The 17,226-nt window shown below is 39.9% G+C and overlaps 1 protein-coding gene across 3 annotated transcripts; it reads left to right on the forward strand.

Moving 5' to 3' along the window:
* Positions 1-547: 547 nt before the first annotated feature.
* Positions 548-16,804, forward strand: LOC117303893 (protein transport protein Sec31A-like). Of its 3 annotated transcripts, none has more exons than XM_033788336.1 (20): positions 548-716; positions 3,027-3,239; positions 3,871-4,024; positions 4,614-4,751; positions 4,999-5,139; positions 5,512-5,654; positions 5,908-6,187; positions 6,555-6,683; positions 6,869-7,078; positions 7,446-7,682; positions 7,989-8,127; positions 8,499-8,677; positions 9,074-9,200; positions 9,540-9,688; positions 10,054-10,365; positions 10,636-11,154; positions 14,089-14,304; positions 15,117-15,227; positions 15,847-15,918; positions 16,191-16,804. In XM_033788336.1, exons 2-20 carry the CDS (start codon positions 3,037-3,039, stop codon positions 16,368-16,370), a joined length of 3,639 nt encoding a protein of 1,212 aa, XP_033644227.1. In that variant the 5' UTR covers positions 548-716; positions 3,027-3,036; the 3' UTR covers positions 16,371-16,804. The 3 variants fall into 3 exon arrangements, with proteins under 3 accessions (XP_033644227.1, XP_033644229.1, XP_033644228.1); XM_033788338.1 differs by having other exon boundaries at positions 14,089-14,226; XM_033788337.1 differs by having other exon boundaries at positions 10,639-11,154.
* The last annotated feature ends 422 nt before the right edge of the window (positions 16,805-17,226 follow it).

A 17,226-nucleotide genomic window follows, 5' to 3' on the forward strand; every position in this document is an offset into this window, starting at 1 on the left:
TGCCCCGCCCCTCCCATGTTGAACAAAGTAAGTTGTCACTAGAGGGCGGTATACAATATGAGTGGTCCCCAACATTTAAAAAAAAAATTTAAGAAGTAAAAAAAGGTGTGCAACAATGGTACATTTTGACTGTTGCGTTATATAACATATTTAGAACTCTTGTCCGACAATATTGAGTCCTACCATAATCTTTTTTTTTTTTTTAATTCGGAAGATACAACTATTACACAAAACCTCTTGAAATCGGCACTCTCCGAAAAACAGTAGATTTCTACAGAGGCTCCATGATTTCTACATCCATGATAAAACACTCTCCATAAGAATTTGTCGCAAACAAACAACATTGCTTTTTTTAATTATCAACCAAAAAACCTTAAACATTGCTGTTGAACTGGGTCACAAATATTTGAGAAGAACCATCCTCCATGGAAGAACAAACAAAATAATAACAAAACTTTTGACCTATTTCATCTTTAATTATTTCCTCCACGTGTCACACGCATGCGCAAACCACAGATCGTAATGAATTGTGGGTATGTTGTGTATGCCACGTTGATGCAGTTGACAGGATACAAATGCCGGCAAAATCGTTGATTTTTCGGCTTTTTAGGATCAACCTTGTAACACACTGTGTCGATTTAGGGACTTCAACAATTACTGGTAGTATATAATTTATCAGTCGGATAGAACTATTGGATAGAGGGTGGTTCTGAAGGGTGAGTATGTTAACGTTTTGTTGGAAATTTATGAAGTTATTTTTTGCAACGTAATTTCAATGCAGTTTTGACCGGGAGCCGACTCCGTGTGTGTTCAAATGGCTAATGCCGGTTGGATTGATTTTATCCATTAGTTTATACAGGGCGGTATTTGGAAATTCTATGCATGAAAGCAAATGAGATTGTAGAACCTAGGTCTCCAAAAAAAGCAGGGAGTGCCAAAAAAAAATGCTCCAAAATCTATTTTATTGCCACAATTGTCATTGATTAGGCAGTTCCATCACCTCCATGGTTCCATCCATCATACATGGAGGTAGAATTGGTTCCATCAAGTTGATTTCACGTGTACCAAAACACACACACACACAGCCCCGAAAAAAAAGAACGAAATATATTAAATCATAACTCACATTTTGTACAACTCACAACTATCAGACTTGACAGCAGGTAGGAGCATTCTCTCCTCGTGCTTACATTTCAAAAATATTTGAAATCGGATGAATAGTTTCGGAGATATTGTAAAAAATAGAGAGCAACGACAAAAACCGGAGGCTTGGCCTCGCGTGCAGCGCCCATTCGTTTGTGCATGACGTCACCTATGAACCCCGTGGACTACGGATTTCGGAAATCTTCGGAAAGCGCCGAAGAAGCCCGAAGACGTTTTTTTGCGATGAGGGAGCACATCTTTACACAAAATGAGATAACGATTACATCATCGTGTAGCCAATAAAATTCTGCACATGGTACATCTAGTCGCATAGCTTTTACCATAAAAACCTATTTTTGTCGGCGTTTTCCGTTTTTTGAATCAAGATTTCTTCCAGAGACAATCATCATAATTGAATGCGACTTTGTCAGTGCTAATTCCCATGTTTAACTTTTAAATTTGGTGTAATTTGATTATGTTTTCTTCTCCCTCCAAGAGGTTTTGTTCAACCATTTCTTGCAAAGTTGTCCTAAATACGCACGATTGTACATGTACTTCTGTACATCTTTGTGTTTCCGTGATGTGCCACCACAAGAGGGCGTGTGTTACAATAAGTTTGATAGGCCGGGGCTCTAGTATTATGTTTCGTCTTGGTTGGGGGAAAGCTGCCCGATCTTGTTTTTGATAATTTCCACGTTCTGAATTGATAATAACAGACTGCTCATCTTGAGTCAAAAGAAACTAGTATTTATTATCTATTTTTAAGGCCTATACTAATTGAAACGAAAGTAGAACAAAAAAATTGATTGTATTGTAGCCACTAGTTTTTAGAAATTGTCTTTGTAAATATAATAACAATAATAATCGATGTGTACCAATGCCTTCATCCTCAAGTTTTTTAAAGATTGTTCTGAGTATTTGTTTACTGTATTAATGCTACAATTTTAAATCAAAGGATCAACTGATCTTAAATTAAAGAAAACATTCCAGTCATAAACTCTTCAATTTTATTCCATTCTGGTTAATTTAATAATGCTATTTGTTGACATAATTAATAAAGAATATTCACACAAACACCTGCAAAACTTAACACATATTTAATTTTTATAGTTAACAATTTCCCCCACGATCCCGCTCCTCAGTTTGATTCACAAAATATCACTTTTTGCCATTCATAAAAATCATTACTAGCGCCGCGCAGCACAGTTTGTAAACCTCCCCATTGATAGAGGGCGCTCTATAGTGCGCCCTGTATTGCCATAGGCTGTGCATTAAACTTGGCCGTAGCCGATATGAAGAAAAACATAACAATTGAACTTGAACACAGGTACGTTTTTTGCACGATCCACGCTCATTAATAACGGTATATCTCTGCAACCAAACATCCGATTTCAAAATTTTAAATTGATTTTTACTCCTTAGAATACACCTTAACAGACCACATCTTGTCAGAGAAAAAAATCATCTGCATTAAATTTCACTGAAACTGCCTACATTGATTGTAATTTTTGTCAACTCAAGGAAATCTTTCTTACTTGGGGGGGGGGGGGGCAGGGCAGTTAATTATTCTATATTTATAGATAGCCATGATTGTTATTAATCAAAACATCCCATCTGAGGAGATTAAGCAGTAACAAACCAGAAGCAGAACCTCTTGAGTAGTAGAAGCAGTTTATTATATATTTTTTAAAGTGCATGTTTACATTTTTAGAATAGATTTACACTTACAGTCATCTGTGACTGACAAAAACCAGAGAAAATGGCGACAAAAGCTGTTGAGTTTACTGGTTGTGTACTATTAATTTAAAGGTCACACAATTACGTGCGAAATATTTATAATAAGCTTCAATATTTGTGTTTATTTAATTTATTAAAATCACTAGGAATTACAGGATGAAAGTTAAAGAGATCAGCAGGACTGCTAACATAGCATGGAGTCCTGCCCAGCAGTACCCTGTTTATGTTGCTGCTGGGACTGCAGCCCAACAGCTAGATGCTACCTTCAGCACCAGTGCAGCACTTGAGATCTACGCCTTGGATCTAGCCGACGCTTCGGTTGATATGCAGTTGAAATCTACCCTCAAAACTGAACACAGGTATGTTGTCTTTGTAAAGTAAAAGGAATAACAGTCAAACTTTATAGCTGCTTGAACAGAAAGTTGTTTGCTAAGCAGAAATGAGCAGGATACCAGTCACAAATTGTGTGTGACATTGTATTTTAGCTGGTAACATTATTCTGGTAAGCATTGTTTTGTTGTGCTTTGCTACTTCTTGTGCTCAAGCAGCTCTATGCTGGTCGCTTATTCATCAGGGTGTGGGTTCAAATCCCGGTCAAGACCTTTGTGTCCTTGAGCAGGACACTTCTAACTATAATTGCTTCTCTCCACCCAGGGGTAAATGGGTACCTTATAGAGGGCAGAGATGGTTCTTGTGATTGATTTAGCTTAGTGGCGCATATTTGTTGCACAGGCTGTATACTCCCCAGGGAGCTGAGATGGTATAAGAAATTAAACAAATGGCCCAGTAACTAGGGGTAATAATGTTAGGGTGTCACTGAGTGACGAATGTGAACACTATATTCCCTATAATTAATTATTATTATGAGACCTTATTTGAGGTACATTTACTCAAAGAACCAATGAAGGTATATCCGGAACCACATTTTTAAAACTACTTTGCAACTAATTAATACTTCTTGGTTAACTTTTTGATTGTTGTCGTTGATAGATTCCATAAAGTTGTATGGGGAAACTACGGCATGGGGAATGAGACAAAGCCGAGTGGCATTATCGTTGGAGGCACAGACAGTGGAGTGATTCATATCTACGATGCTGCAAAGCTTTTAAACAACGAAGAGGCCTCTATCTCAGTTATAGAAAAGGTAAGGAAGATGTACAGAGAGATCCAATATTGATTGAACTTGGAGACACATTGGGCTTGTTATGAAAATGGTAAATTAAATTATTTCATCTGAAATGCCCTTGTTAATTGGAAATCATTTTAGAATGTGAAACAAATTTACATCTTCAAAATTCACCTCAAGATGAGTTTTGGAGATCGAAATTGATTTGATGGTTTATCGTAAAAGTTTTTTAACTTCAAGATGAGTTTTGAAGATTCAAATTATGAGGTGTCTGTTTGTGAATACTGTGGTCCAATAATGCGTTTGCTACCCGCGTCTCCTTGTTGATTGTGGCTGAATTCAACTCTCTTGATGAAAATACTGTGAAAAATTGTTGTTGTCTTCTCAACAAGTAGCCACTGAATTAAGATGAAACTCTCACAGGTGGCTGTAAAGTATTGTATCTTTACAACAAGTAGCCACTGAATTAAGATGAAACTCTCACAGGTGGCTGTAAAGTATTGTATCTTTACAACAAGTAGCCACTGAATTAAGATGAAACTCTCACAGGTGGCTGTAAAGTATTGTATCTTTCCTAATCTAGGACCATTCCTTTCATTTTGTTCAGCATACAGGCTCGGTGAAAGCCCTTGACCTCAACCCATTCCAGCCAAACCTCTTAGCGTCAGGAGCCAGCGAATCAGAGATCTATATTTGGGATTTGAATAACTTAACCACACCCATGACCCCAGGTGCCAAATCAGTGGTGAGTAATTGTTCAAAGCATGACTCTAATTAGGTTTTTTAAGGACCTTTTACTTCTTGTTTTTTTTTATATATTCCTATATTTTCTTAGCTTTTTATTTATTGTTTGCTTCATTGGCTCCTTTGCGTTGTTTGTTTTTGTATAGTTTGTTTTATTATTATTATTATTATTTTAGTAGTTTCTTTAAGGACAATATAATTTTTAAAAACATTTTCCAAGCATTAATTTGTTTTTAACTGATTCACAGCCAACAGATGAGATCAGTTGTGTGGCTTGGAATCGTCAGGTTCAATACATCCTGGCATCAACGAACCCTGGAGGGCGCTGTGTGGTATGGGATCTGCGCAAGAACGAACCAATCATCAAAGTCACTGATCACAGCAAGAGGGTAAGGGTTTTGGGTTTTGTATACAGGGGTGCGGCGGTCGTATTCAATAACTGTTTGGTTACTGGCCACTGATTAACCGATGGCAAATTGAACCGAACCAGTTATTGGTTACTACCACCAAAACACGCCCAAGTGTTCCCTGTTTTGTCCAGATTAAATTCAAATAGCCTGGAACTCAGAGTTCAGTCTTGGTTCCTTGTCGTGTTGACTTGTATTTAATATGCAGCAGAAGCCTGGCACCCAGAAGTTTGATAATGCTTGCATTGTGTTTATACCTTAGAAACTGCATATTATGCAAAGCAGTAGCTTGTCTTCCAGAGTTTGGTCTTACATCTAACTCTTGATCATGTGTACATTTTATCATTCCTTTAGATTCAATGTAAAGCAGTAGCCTGGCACCCAGACGTTGCAACACAGATGGCACTAGCCTCTGAAGATGACCATTCACCAGTTGTTCAGATTTGGGATCTTAGATTCGCTACATCCCCCCTAAAGGTTCTTGAAAATCATCAAAGGTAGGTTGATATTTGTGGGCGTGTCTACATGTATGATATTTTTGCATTATTTATATTCTGGTACTACCCATGGGGATTAAGTTTTGAAGCACCAGGTAGAATTTTTTGGAGAGTAACATCTTCAAAAAGAAACAGGCTAAACCAAAAACATGTGTAAAAGTGGTTAACGATTTAAAATAAACACGAGGAAATTCCAGCTTGAAGCACCAGTATTGTGAAAGTTTTTTAATCACTGTCGCTGTTGATTTTCCAGGGGAGTACTCTCCATTGCCTGGTGTCGCCAGGATCCAGATCTTCTGCTGAGTTGTGGTAAAGACAATCGTATCCTCTGCTGGAACCCCAACAGCTCAGTCCCAGGAGGTGAGGTTGTTTATGAGCTACCTACTTCATCTCAGTGGAGCTTTGACGTACAATGGTGTCCACGCAACCCGGCAGTCATCGCTAGCTCATCATTTGATGGTCATGTAATGTTTTACTCCTTGATGGGCGGGGGAAAGGGGGATGAGCAATTGCAGCAACGCCAAGCTGACAAGGTAAGTTCATCTCCTTAAAATAGCCAAAAATATACCTGTTTCGTGTTTCAATCTGCCTTAAATTTTATCCTATCACAGCATGCAAAAGAATGATACATTTCTCTTTGTGCCAGTAACTCCTCGAGGCGGGCTACAACCCGAAGCCTTAGATCTCCCAGGGTCATTCTCAGAATCCTCGCTGTTCCCAAAAGCGCCGCTCTCTGCTACAAATCTATCCTCACATTTGTTCCTATTTCATCTAGATGTTTCCCCAGTGATTTTGGAATGGTGCCAAGTGCTCCAACAACCACGGGTACTACTTTCACTTCCACTCCCCAAATTTAGCCAGGACTTGAGTATTAACTGTCGTTTTTCTTTGTACATTTAGCTTGCATCTTCCTTTCCTGACACTGCTGGCTTTAATCAACCTCAGCAATCATCCCAACAATCAGCTGAACCCCAAGTCTTGAAGAAACCTCCAAAGTGGCTAAGACGACCTGTAGGAGCAACGTTTGGGGTAAGGGACTACTAGATTCTATTATTTTAGTTTTTGGGGAAAATTGTGAGATGAAATTCAAAGACAAAATTTTTTTTTTGGGTTGGTTTTTTTTGGGGGGGGAGGTGGGGAGTTATTCATACATGACAGTTAAACGGCTTGTGCTTCTAGAAAATGTGCTCAAATGATTTATATTCCTTTCTCAGTTTGGTGGGAAACTTGTGTCCTTCGAGGTCTCCAAACAGCAACCTTTGAGTCGTGTTTACATCAGCCAGGTCGTCACGGAAACAGAGCTTGTCAATCGCTCCAACGCCCTGGAGGAGTCTTTGACCAACAGGAAGTTTGTTGACTTCTGCAATACGAAGGTTGCCATGGCAAAAGACAGTATGGAGTCACAAATATGGAAATTCATGAAGGTAAGTAAACAATTGCAGCTAATCATAGATAGCTCAGGTGGTAGAGCACCGGCACGTTATTCTGAAGGTCACGGATTTAAAATTAAAAAAAAATAACTATTACAGGATTTGAACCAACTTCCTCTGGATTAACAAGCCTCACTCTACCAACTGAGCTATCTAGCCGTGTGTTTAAGCGGTCTCCCTATATGGTCAATATGTTTTGTTCAGGGGTGACAAAGATATTAAGAAAACACGGAGACTGACAACAGAGGGCTAGATAGCTCGGATGGTTGAGCACTGGCACAGTAAACCTGAGGTCATTGGTTCAAACCCTGCTCTGGTAAAGTTTTCAATAATCAAATGCTAATTTGATCTTTTAATTCAGGCGAGCTTTGAGAAGGAACCACGCCCACATTTCGTCTCCCTCCTTGGCTTTGATTCAGACGAGCTTGCCAGGAAGGTTGCTCTAGCAACAGGAGCACCTACCGGATTGACCAATGGGATGCCGGGAGCGGTGGATGCCGAGGAATTAGCCGAGAGGATGGAGAATCTTGATGTAGGGTTCTCGGGGTCAGAGGCCACACTAGGGAGCGGGACCGGGTCACCTGCAGTAGGGTCAAAGGTCAGTGAACTTTTCAAAAACAACTTTGATTTAACTGTGCACTGAAATTCAACTAATCACCCGTAGTAACTGGAAGTCAGTGGCGTATACCAAAATGCCAAGATGGAACTGAAACAGCTGCAAGCTTTTACAAAACTCCACTCGACCGTAATTGGTCAAAGTAAGATTTGTAATCCTTAACTGTGATCCATACCATGAATGTGGAAAGTCTGTGACTTTTGTTGCATTTTTAGATTCAAAGTATGAACTGAAACAATCCTTGAGAAGATTTCACTGATAATTGTTTCATCCCGATGTTTAATTTAGACACCAAGTGACATGACAGGAGACTCTGACGGAGCAGCAGCATTTGATGCCATAGCGGCTGGTGGACCTGTGGAGGTTGAAAACCAAATAGATGAAGAGCCAAGAGCTGCGTCTCCTTTCACTATATCCAAGAAAGAAGGTGAGGTTTATGAGGCCATAGATCAATCAATCAATCAATCAATCAATCAATCAATCAAGCAGTTTCACATTTGAGCTGGTTTTGGAACAAATACTCAGAGAATATTTATCTCATTTTTGGTAATACTACAATAATCAAGGGCATTGAAAGATGTTTGAATTGATCAGTTTAAATTAAAACTGCAGTGATGTTGTTATTATTCCAAACCATCAGACTTGTATGGTCTTAAGTTTACTGGCCCGATGCTAAAATCACTGGCCTTGGGCTTGTGGTCCACCATTAATTCCAAGCCCTGCACAGTTTTTACCACTCATTGGAGTTAAACCGGCTTAATATGCTTCTTTATTCCTAACTTGCTATTTCTGTTTCAGATACTGAGGGTCTGATAAGTCAAGCCGTTCTTACAGGAAACTTTGAAGCAGCTGTTGAGATGTGTCTCCATAACGACCGAATGGCGGACGCCATCTTATTAGCTATTGCTGGAGGGCCAGAACTTCTTGCTAGAACACAACGAAAATACTTCAAGAAGACCAAGAGTAATATCTCAAGGGTAGGTTACAGAAATCAAGGTTAACCCTCTTACTAGATGTCTGCTTCTCGCAAGGGGCTTGAACTGACAGGACCTACAGTCTTATGACCAATTGAAATTATAAATGAGCACTTTAGTTTTTAAAGATTTGCTCATAAGTTTTTCAGTGACTGGCCAGCAGGACAATTGAGCTTGTCATGTTACTAGTCTACCAGCTATTTCACTGTTCCAGGAAAACGCTGGTCATTACGAACAAGCCACCATCTATGCATGATTGCAGCAATACTCAAATATTATTTATTTTTGTAAATATTTAAGTTCCTGATCTTTCAATTTTTATCCAATCTCATCCCTCTTAAGCTGTTGATTGGTTTTATTTGATGCTAATTCTTGATACTTTCCTATGTTTTCCTTCAGTTGATATCATCAATTGTAACGAAGGATCTATCGGACATTGTGGATTGTTGTGATCTTGAGAACTGGAAGGAAACACTGACAGCGTTGCTTACCTATGCATCGGTCAAAGATTTCTCAACGTTATGTGGTGAGTTTCTCAAGACTTTGTAATAATACAGCATTTTCAGGGCATTTTAAGGCACCGGAATAGGTCAATCAAAGAATTCTCAAATTTGTTCATAGGCCAATCTAAAAAGGTGTGCTTTAAGAGAGTTTTGGTAATTTGAAATGTTGTGTGAGTCTCTTATATATTTAAGCAAAGAGTTCTAGAGGTAGGGGGCAGTGTTAGAAAAGGCCCTAGCACCATAAAGTGGCAAGGCCAGTCCAGGAACAAACTGTAGCTGCCCGATGACCTCAGACCTGGACCGATGAAGTTTTCATTCGCAAAGTTCACAAAATCATAACGTTGTTCTTGTCTCCGATTCAGATACTCTCGGAGGTCGACTGGAGTCCCAAGATGACACTGATCTCTCCGCTGAAGCTTGTTTGTGCTATATCTGCTCAGGAAATGTAGATAGACTTGTTGCTTGCTGGGCTAAGATGATGCATGGGGCAAACTCACCTCTTAACCTACAGGTAAAAATGTCTAGTCCTCCAAATATATCTGCTACCTTTTCTTTCATTTAGCAAAATAATATCGGCCCAGAGTTGGTGAAGAGTTGCCACACTTAAATTGAACACAAACAAGAAAGAAAAGAGAAAAAAGTACACTGCTGTATAATCAACTGCAAATCAATGTCTTGTAATGGTAATTTTAGGTGCTGCAGTCTATGAAATTTTACACACGAAAAAAAAGCGGGACACAATATTTTATTGTTAGATAAGGTGGGACAACAACATGGGACAATTACAAAGGTGTACATGTTCATTGGGTTTAATGTCGCTTAGTTTTTTACATGCCAGCAGGCTGGTTTAACAAACTCCCCACTTCTGTCTTTAAGGATCTGGTTGAGAAGGTGATGATCCTGAGGAAGGCGCTTCAACTAAAGACAGGCAACGGGACAGAGGTAACCTCTCCAATCCTAGCCGAGAAGCTCACCAGCTACGCTGAGCTGCTCGCTGCTCAGGGGAACATGTCCTCCGCAACGGGATACCTCGGGGATTCGAATCAGCCTAAGATACAGGAGTTGAGAGAAAGACTGTACCGAGCGCAGGGAATGGCGTCTGGTGTAGTTGTTCAGAAGAGTACGCTTGGAGTGGCACCCACAAGGCAGTCAACGGCAGAACAGCCTCAGAGATCTCCGTTCAGTAGGGTAAGTAACTCTACTTCAGAAGTTTTATCAAATGTTAGGGTACTCAGGTTTATGTTTTTAACTGTTGTTTACAGTAGGGCTGTCGTGCACTTTGAGCAATGTCCAGTGCTGAAGAGCTTAAGAGCTGCGTTCTTGCTGGACCGAGTCATCTGTACCAAAATCACTGGGCAGGCTTGAGACGTTGTATGGCCTTGACTTGATTAATTGTTAAAAGGTTTTCATTAAGTGATTTTTCACTCTCTCTCTTTCGTTGTTCTTTGATCAACCCAGCAGAATGTCTCTAACTCATTTAAAACAACGACTGTCTCCAGTAGTCAGTACTATACATCCCAAGTTAGTGCCACACCTCAGACGACCAATTACAACTACAACCAACCCACTCAACAACCAGTTCAACCCCAGGCAGCTGCCGGCGACGCCTCAGGCAGACAGCGTAATTCTAGCGGTGGTAACCTCAACGCTAATCTCTCTGGTCCGCGTCAGTATCCAGACTACCAACAAGCCGGTATGCAACAGTATTACCACCATGAACCTACACAGGAGCAGCTACTGCAGCAACGGAGAGATCAGTTTCCCAACCCCAGTGTCTACAACCCGGCAGATTACAAGACAGCCTCACCCGCAGCACCACAGGGGTTAGCTGGTTACCCACAACGGCAACAGCCAACGAGTGCACCACCAGCAGCCCCAACAGGGTATCAGCCCAACATGGCAACCCCTGTCCCCGCTTCATTGAAACCTAAGGCAGTTGTTGGAGCTTGGAACGATCCTCCATTAATCAAACCAAAGGTAAGTTATTCTTTTTTTAACAAGATTTTCCAGCAAATATGAGAGATCTTCTTGTGTCCAAGGGAAGTCCACTTTTTTTCAGATACACTGTTGATTCATTTTTCGATTACTGGCATCCAATGAATGGGCATAAAAAATGCTAAACTAATGAACAGACTGGACGAAACTGCGCAGATGCAATGTTGAGTCCGAGTCCAAGCCCCTGGGTCATATTGATCAGTCCAAATCTAGTTCATGAGATGCAGTCGGTTAAGTTTGTGTCGCTGTTCACTTAATTTTATCTTTCGGGAAGAAATCATGCTGAGCTTTCTAGGAGCCAAGTTCTACTAGCCTGCTCGGTTACTTTAAAGACAAGTTCTACTAGCCTGCTCGGTTACTTTAAAGACAAGTTCTACTAGCCTGCTCGGTTACTTTAAAGACAAGTTCTACTAGCCTGCTCGGTTACTTTAAAGACAAGTTCTACTAGCCTGCTCGGTTACTTTAAAGACAAGTTCTACTAGCCTGCACGGTTACTTTAAAGACAAGTTCTACTAGCCTACACGGTTACTTTAAAGACAAGTTTTACTAGGCTGCACGGTTACTTTAAAGACAAGTTTTACTAGCCTGCACGGTTACTTTAAAGACAAGTTCTACTAGCCTACACGGTTACTTTAAAGACAAGTTTTACTAGCCTGCACGGTTACTTTAAAGACAAGTTTTACTAGCCTGCACGGTTACTTTAAAGACAAGTTCTACTAGCCTGCACGGTTACTTTAAAGACAAGTTCTACTAGCCTGCACGGTTACTTTAAAGACAAGTTCTACTAGCCTGCTCGGTTACTTTAAAGACAAGTTCTACTAGCCTGCTCGGTTACTTTAAAGACAAGTTCTACTAGCCTGCTCGGTTACTTTAAAGACAAGTTCTACTAGCCTGCTCGGTTACTTTAAAGACAAGTTCTACTAGCCTGCACGGTTACTTTAAAGACAAGTTCTACTAGCCTACACGGTTACTTTAAAGACAAGTTTTACTAGGCTGCACGGTTACTTTAAAGACAAGTTTTACTAGCCTGCACGGTTACTTTAAAGACAAGTTCTACTAGCCTACACGGTTACTTTAAAGACAAGTTTTACTAGCCTGCACGGTTACTTTAAAGACAAGTTTTACTAGCCTGCACGGTTACTTTAAAGACAAGTTCTACTAGCCTGCACGGTTACTTTAAAGACAAGTTCTACTAGCCTGCACGGTTACTTTAAAGACAAGTTCTACTAGCCTGCTCGGTTACTTTAAAGACAAGTTCTACTAGCCTGCTCGGTTACTTTAAAGACAAGTTTTACTAGCCTGCACGGTTACTTTAAAGACAAGTTTTACTAGCCTGCACGGTTACTTTAAAGACAAGTTTTACTAGCCTGCACGGTTACTTTAAAGACAAGTTTTACTAGCCTGCACGGTTACTTTAAAGACAAGTTTTACTAGCCTGCACGGTTACTTTAAAGACAAGTTTTACTAGCCTGCACGGTTACTTTAAAGACAAGTTTTACTAGCCTGCTCGGTTACTTTAAAGACAAGTTTTACTAGCCTGCTCGGTTACTTTAAAGACAAGTTCTACTAGCCTGCTCGGTTACTTTAAAGACAAGTTTTACTAGCCTGCACGGTTACTTTAAAGACAATTTTTACTAGCCTACACGATTACTTTAAAGACAAGTTTTACTAGCCTACACGGTTACTTTAAAGACAAGTTTTACTAGGCTGCTCGGTTACTTTAAAGACAAGTTCTACTAGCCTGCGCGGTTACTTTAAAGACAAGTTCTACTAGCCTGCTCGGTTACTTTAAAGACAAGTTTTACTAGCCTGCTCGGTTACTTTAAAGACAAGTTCTACTAGCCTGCTCGGTTACTTTAAAGACAAGTTCTACTAGCCTGCTCGGTTACTTTAAAGACAAGTTCTACTAGCCTGCTCGGTTACTTTAAAGACAAGTTCTACTAGCCTGCTTGGTTACTTTAAAGACAAGTTTTACTAGCCTGCTCGGTTACTTTAAAGACAAGTTCTACTAGCCTGCTCGGTTACTTTAAAGACAAGTTCTACTAGCCTGCTCGGTTACTTTAAAGACAAGTTCTACTAGCCTGCTCGGTTACTTTAAAGACAAGTTCTACTAGCCTGCTCGGTTACTTTAAAGACAAGTTCTACTAGCCTGCTCGGTTACTTTAAAGACAAGTTTTACTAGCCTACACGATTACTTTAAAGACAAGTTTTACTAGCCTGCTCGGTTACTTTAAAGACAAGTTCTACTAGCCTACACGGTTACTTTAAAGACAAGTTCTACTAGCCTACACGGTTACTTTAAAGACAAGTTTTACTAGCCTGCACGGTTACTTTAAAGACAAGTTTTACTAGGCTGCACGGTTACTTTAAAGACAAGTTTTACTAGGCTGCTCGGTTACTTTAAAGACAAGTTTTACTAGGCTGCACGGTTACTTTAAAGACAAGTTTTACTAGCCTGCACGGTTACTTTAAAGACAAGTTTTACTAGGCTGCACGGTTACTTTAAAGACAAGTTTTACTAGGCTGCTCGGTTACTTTAAAGACAAGTTCTACTAGCCTGCTCGGTTACTTTAAAGACAAGTTCTACTAGCCTGCACGGTTACTTTAAAGACAAGTTTTACTAGGCTGCACGGTTACTTTAAAGACAAGTTTTACTAGCCTGCACGGTTACTTTAAAGACAAGTTTTACTAGGCTGCACGGTTACTTTAAAGACAAGTTTTACTAGGCTGCTGGTTTATCTGTTCGGAGCCTGGTTTTGACTAGCTTACCAGTCTACCTGAGAGACAAATTAAACTAGACCGCCCATGTTTGACTAGCTCGCAGATTTTTGGGACTAGTGTTTTCACCTTTCGCTAGTTATTAAACCAAGCTGTGTTGTCTCTAACATGTATTCACAAATTTTTTCATTTTGACAGGAACAGAAAAGTTACGTTGCCCCTGAACCCATCATGGCACCCATTATAGGATCAGTGCAGGAGACTCCACCCGAATCGCCCTCAGCGGTACCCGGTAACCCAGGGGTATACAACCCAGCCATGGTCCCTAATCAGCAGGTATATGCTAATAACAGCATGTATAACCAGCCTATGGGTAACCCACTTCCATCTGCACAAAATGCTCAATTTGCAAAGGTAATATTTTCACTAACATCATGGTAATCTTTAATGCTAATTATCACTTAGGTTCAACAAGATCATATTGCGTCAAGTGGTCAATAATCCTCCCTTATTTAACTCTCAGCTTGCTAATCTTTGATGGTCTCAGTGTTCCCTAACTGTAACAAATACTAATATTCATTCTGGGCCTGACTCTTTGTGTCCTCCTTTCGTTTAATTCTGAAGCATGGTCGCACAAGATATTGAAAGGTACAGCGTTCTTAAACACACTAACCCCCTCTTGGTTCATTAACGTGTACAAGGATCATTCATCACTCTGTAACATAAAAACACTCAAACTGTTAATGGTATGCCTGATCCCTTGTAACGTTCACAAACAAAAAATAGTTTTTGCCTCCCTGTTTGAGTATGTATCAAAAAAATATGTATAGTCAACCCTAGTTATAAAGCACTGTTATAGAGCACTGTTATAAAGAGATTCTGCTTATAAAGAGATTCTGCTTATAAAGAGATTCTGCTTATAAAGAGATTCTGCTTATAAAGAGATTCTGCTTATAAAGAGATTCTGCTTATAAAGAGATTCTGCTTATAAAGAGATTCTGCTTATAAAGAGATTCTGCTTATAAAGAGATTCTGCTTATAAAGAGATTCTGCTTATAAAGAATACATTCTCAAGTCCTGAATCTCATTTCTGCTTAGTGTTTCTTTTTTTTGCTGTCCTCTTATAACAATACTCCTGTTATAAAAGGTCATTTGGCCAGTCCCAGCGATCTTCTCTAATGAGAGCTAAATGTATATTTTTTTCAAACTGATTTTGTCTTCCTTAGGCTCCAGAGCCAGAGACACCAAAAGCACCCATTCCTGCCGAGCACCAGTATTTGGTTGAGACGTACGATGCTCTGGTTAAACGATGTCAAGAAGCAGCTGGTAGTAATCCGGTATGTATAAGGGCCAGTAACACTAACCTTTCTATCAATCCAATAAAAACCAAGCTGGCTGATCCATTATAGTACCGGGTATTTTTTGCTAATGAAACCAATCAATCAATCAACCGCAGAGACAGCAAGGGTCTGTCGCGCCAATCTCCTGTGTACACGTCCTACACCTCATGCCACATGTGGTCGATTTCGCTAGGCTGGCCAAGTTGTTGGGCCCAGGATGATCGAGGGCGGCCTCTGGGTCTCTTCCAGCCAGGAGCTGGTGCTAGGCCTCCCCTGGAGTTGATGGCGATACTTGGAGCTTTTTTTAGCTGGGAAGGGAGCCTTAAAAAGCTACTTGCACTGCATGACTGTAGTTACATGAAGGCCATGACTTATGTTGTCCTGGTCTTTGGCGTTGTCATAGTGCCCCTTCAAAAGTGACCATACTTTTTAAGATTTCCAAATGAAATTGCCCTTTGCAAAATGAAAATGGCCTTGCCCTCTAAAAGATTAAATTCCCGAGCTGTGATGTACAAGGACATGAGAGGCTATGACCTCTGTTGCCCTCTGGTCTTGGCCTTAGACCCCCTTCAAAAGTTTCCCATAGAAAACTAATTTTCAATTATTTTTATTGCAGCAAATGAAGCGAAAACTGGAAGACGTTATTAAGAAGTTGGGAATTCTCTACGACAAACTACGAGAAGGAATGGTGAGTGAAATTTGCAAACATAATAATAGAAGTGGATGCTACTGGAGTAGTAACAATTGGCGTGTCACGGCCAAACGGATAAGAGCACCAGATTCATGCTCTGGGGCGGGTTGCAATAAAACAGTCAAAGTCAGCGGTCTAAGACCAGTCAGTTATAGCCAGCTTAGACGGTCTTAGCTTAGTCAGTCAAGCCTGTTGCAATAAGCCGGCATTCTGGAATTTGGGTCTTAACAATTGATTCAAGTTTTGGTTTTGGTTTTTTCATTTTTCAGTTATCACCAATGATCTTAAGTGGTCTTCATGAGATTGCTCAAGGCATCCTAACCTATGATTACCAGACGGGTCTCTCCGTTCACAAACGTCTCGTCTCCAGCGTCTACTTCTCTGAGATCAGCACCTTCATGCCGGGTCTTAAAGTCCTACTTCAGGTCGCTGTTCAACTTAGAGTATGATCATTGGTCTATTTGTACCATGTGATTGATTCCAATTGGTTCAAGCATACCATGTAACATGATCACATGGGAACTTTAATCGATAGATGAACCTGATTGGTTACTGAGGATCATGTGATCTTTTCTGATTGGTTTATTACCAGAAAACCTCATTAAATACGTACGCCGATTTGGTTGATTTCCACCATGTGATCCACTCTTAAAGGTTTGATTGGTCGTATATTGTAAGCTTATTGTAAAGTCCCCGTTAAGAGCCAAATATTTTTTAACGTAACTATCTTTTAGTGTTTTTGGTGTCAAATTCGTACATTCTCTGTTGCAATTCTTCCATTCTATGTGCCGATAGCTTTTTTTAATGGAAAAATGAAAAAAGCTTTGAAAAACACTGTTGCTTTTACTCAAAATGCCCCACACCCATCAACTGAATGTTTTGTTTGATTGAGGTCCACACCACTGACCTGATTATGCATTACATGGAATCAAGCAAACCAACAGTTTGGGTGTTGAGCTATATTGTATAGCAACGGGTTTTGTAAAAGTGGCAGAATCCTAGTAAATCACTCACTGGCATTGGGGTTAAAAGTGCCTGTAAGGTTTGGAAGGTTAAATAATGAACACTTTGATATCATACAAATATATTTATCTGGTTATTATATAAAATCTAGGTCTGAGATGGGCAGAGATGGTTTCTCCAAGTCAAGAACAATGCATACCTTTGAAGTTCAGTAACAATTTGCCAAAGGTGCTGATAATATAATGTTAGATAAATAAATAAATTGCAAATAAACTTCTAATCACTGTTTATTGTAAAAAGGAAAATATGAAATGAATCCATTTGAATTTGTTACTTGACTTC

This window comes from Asterias rubens, chromosome 20, assembly GCF_902459465.1.
Source record: "Asterias rubens chromosome 20, eAstRub1.3, whole genome shotgun sequence".
Classification (NCBI taxonomy): domain Eukaryota; kingdom Metazoa; phylum Echinodermata; class Asteroidea; order Forcipulatida; family Asteriidae; genus Asterias; species Asterias rubens.

What these genes read in the sequence shown, in the direction of transcription:
- LOC117303893 (XM_033788336.1), top strand. Translation starts at nt 3,037, where the DNA reads ATGAAAGTTAAAGAGATCAGCAGGACTGCTAACATAGCATGGAGTCCT. An exon ending in CCAAGAGTAATATCTCAAGG is followed by an intron (nt 8,678 to 9,073) that starts GTAGGTTACAGA and finishes GTTTTCCTTCAG; the next exon opens with TTGATATCATCAATTGTAAC. An exon ending in AGATTTCTCAACGTTATGTG is followed by an intron (nt 9,201 to 9,539) that starts GTGAGTTTCTCA and finishes TCTCCGATTCAG; the next exon opens with ATACTCTCGGAGGTCGACTG.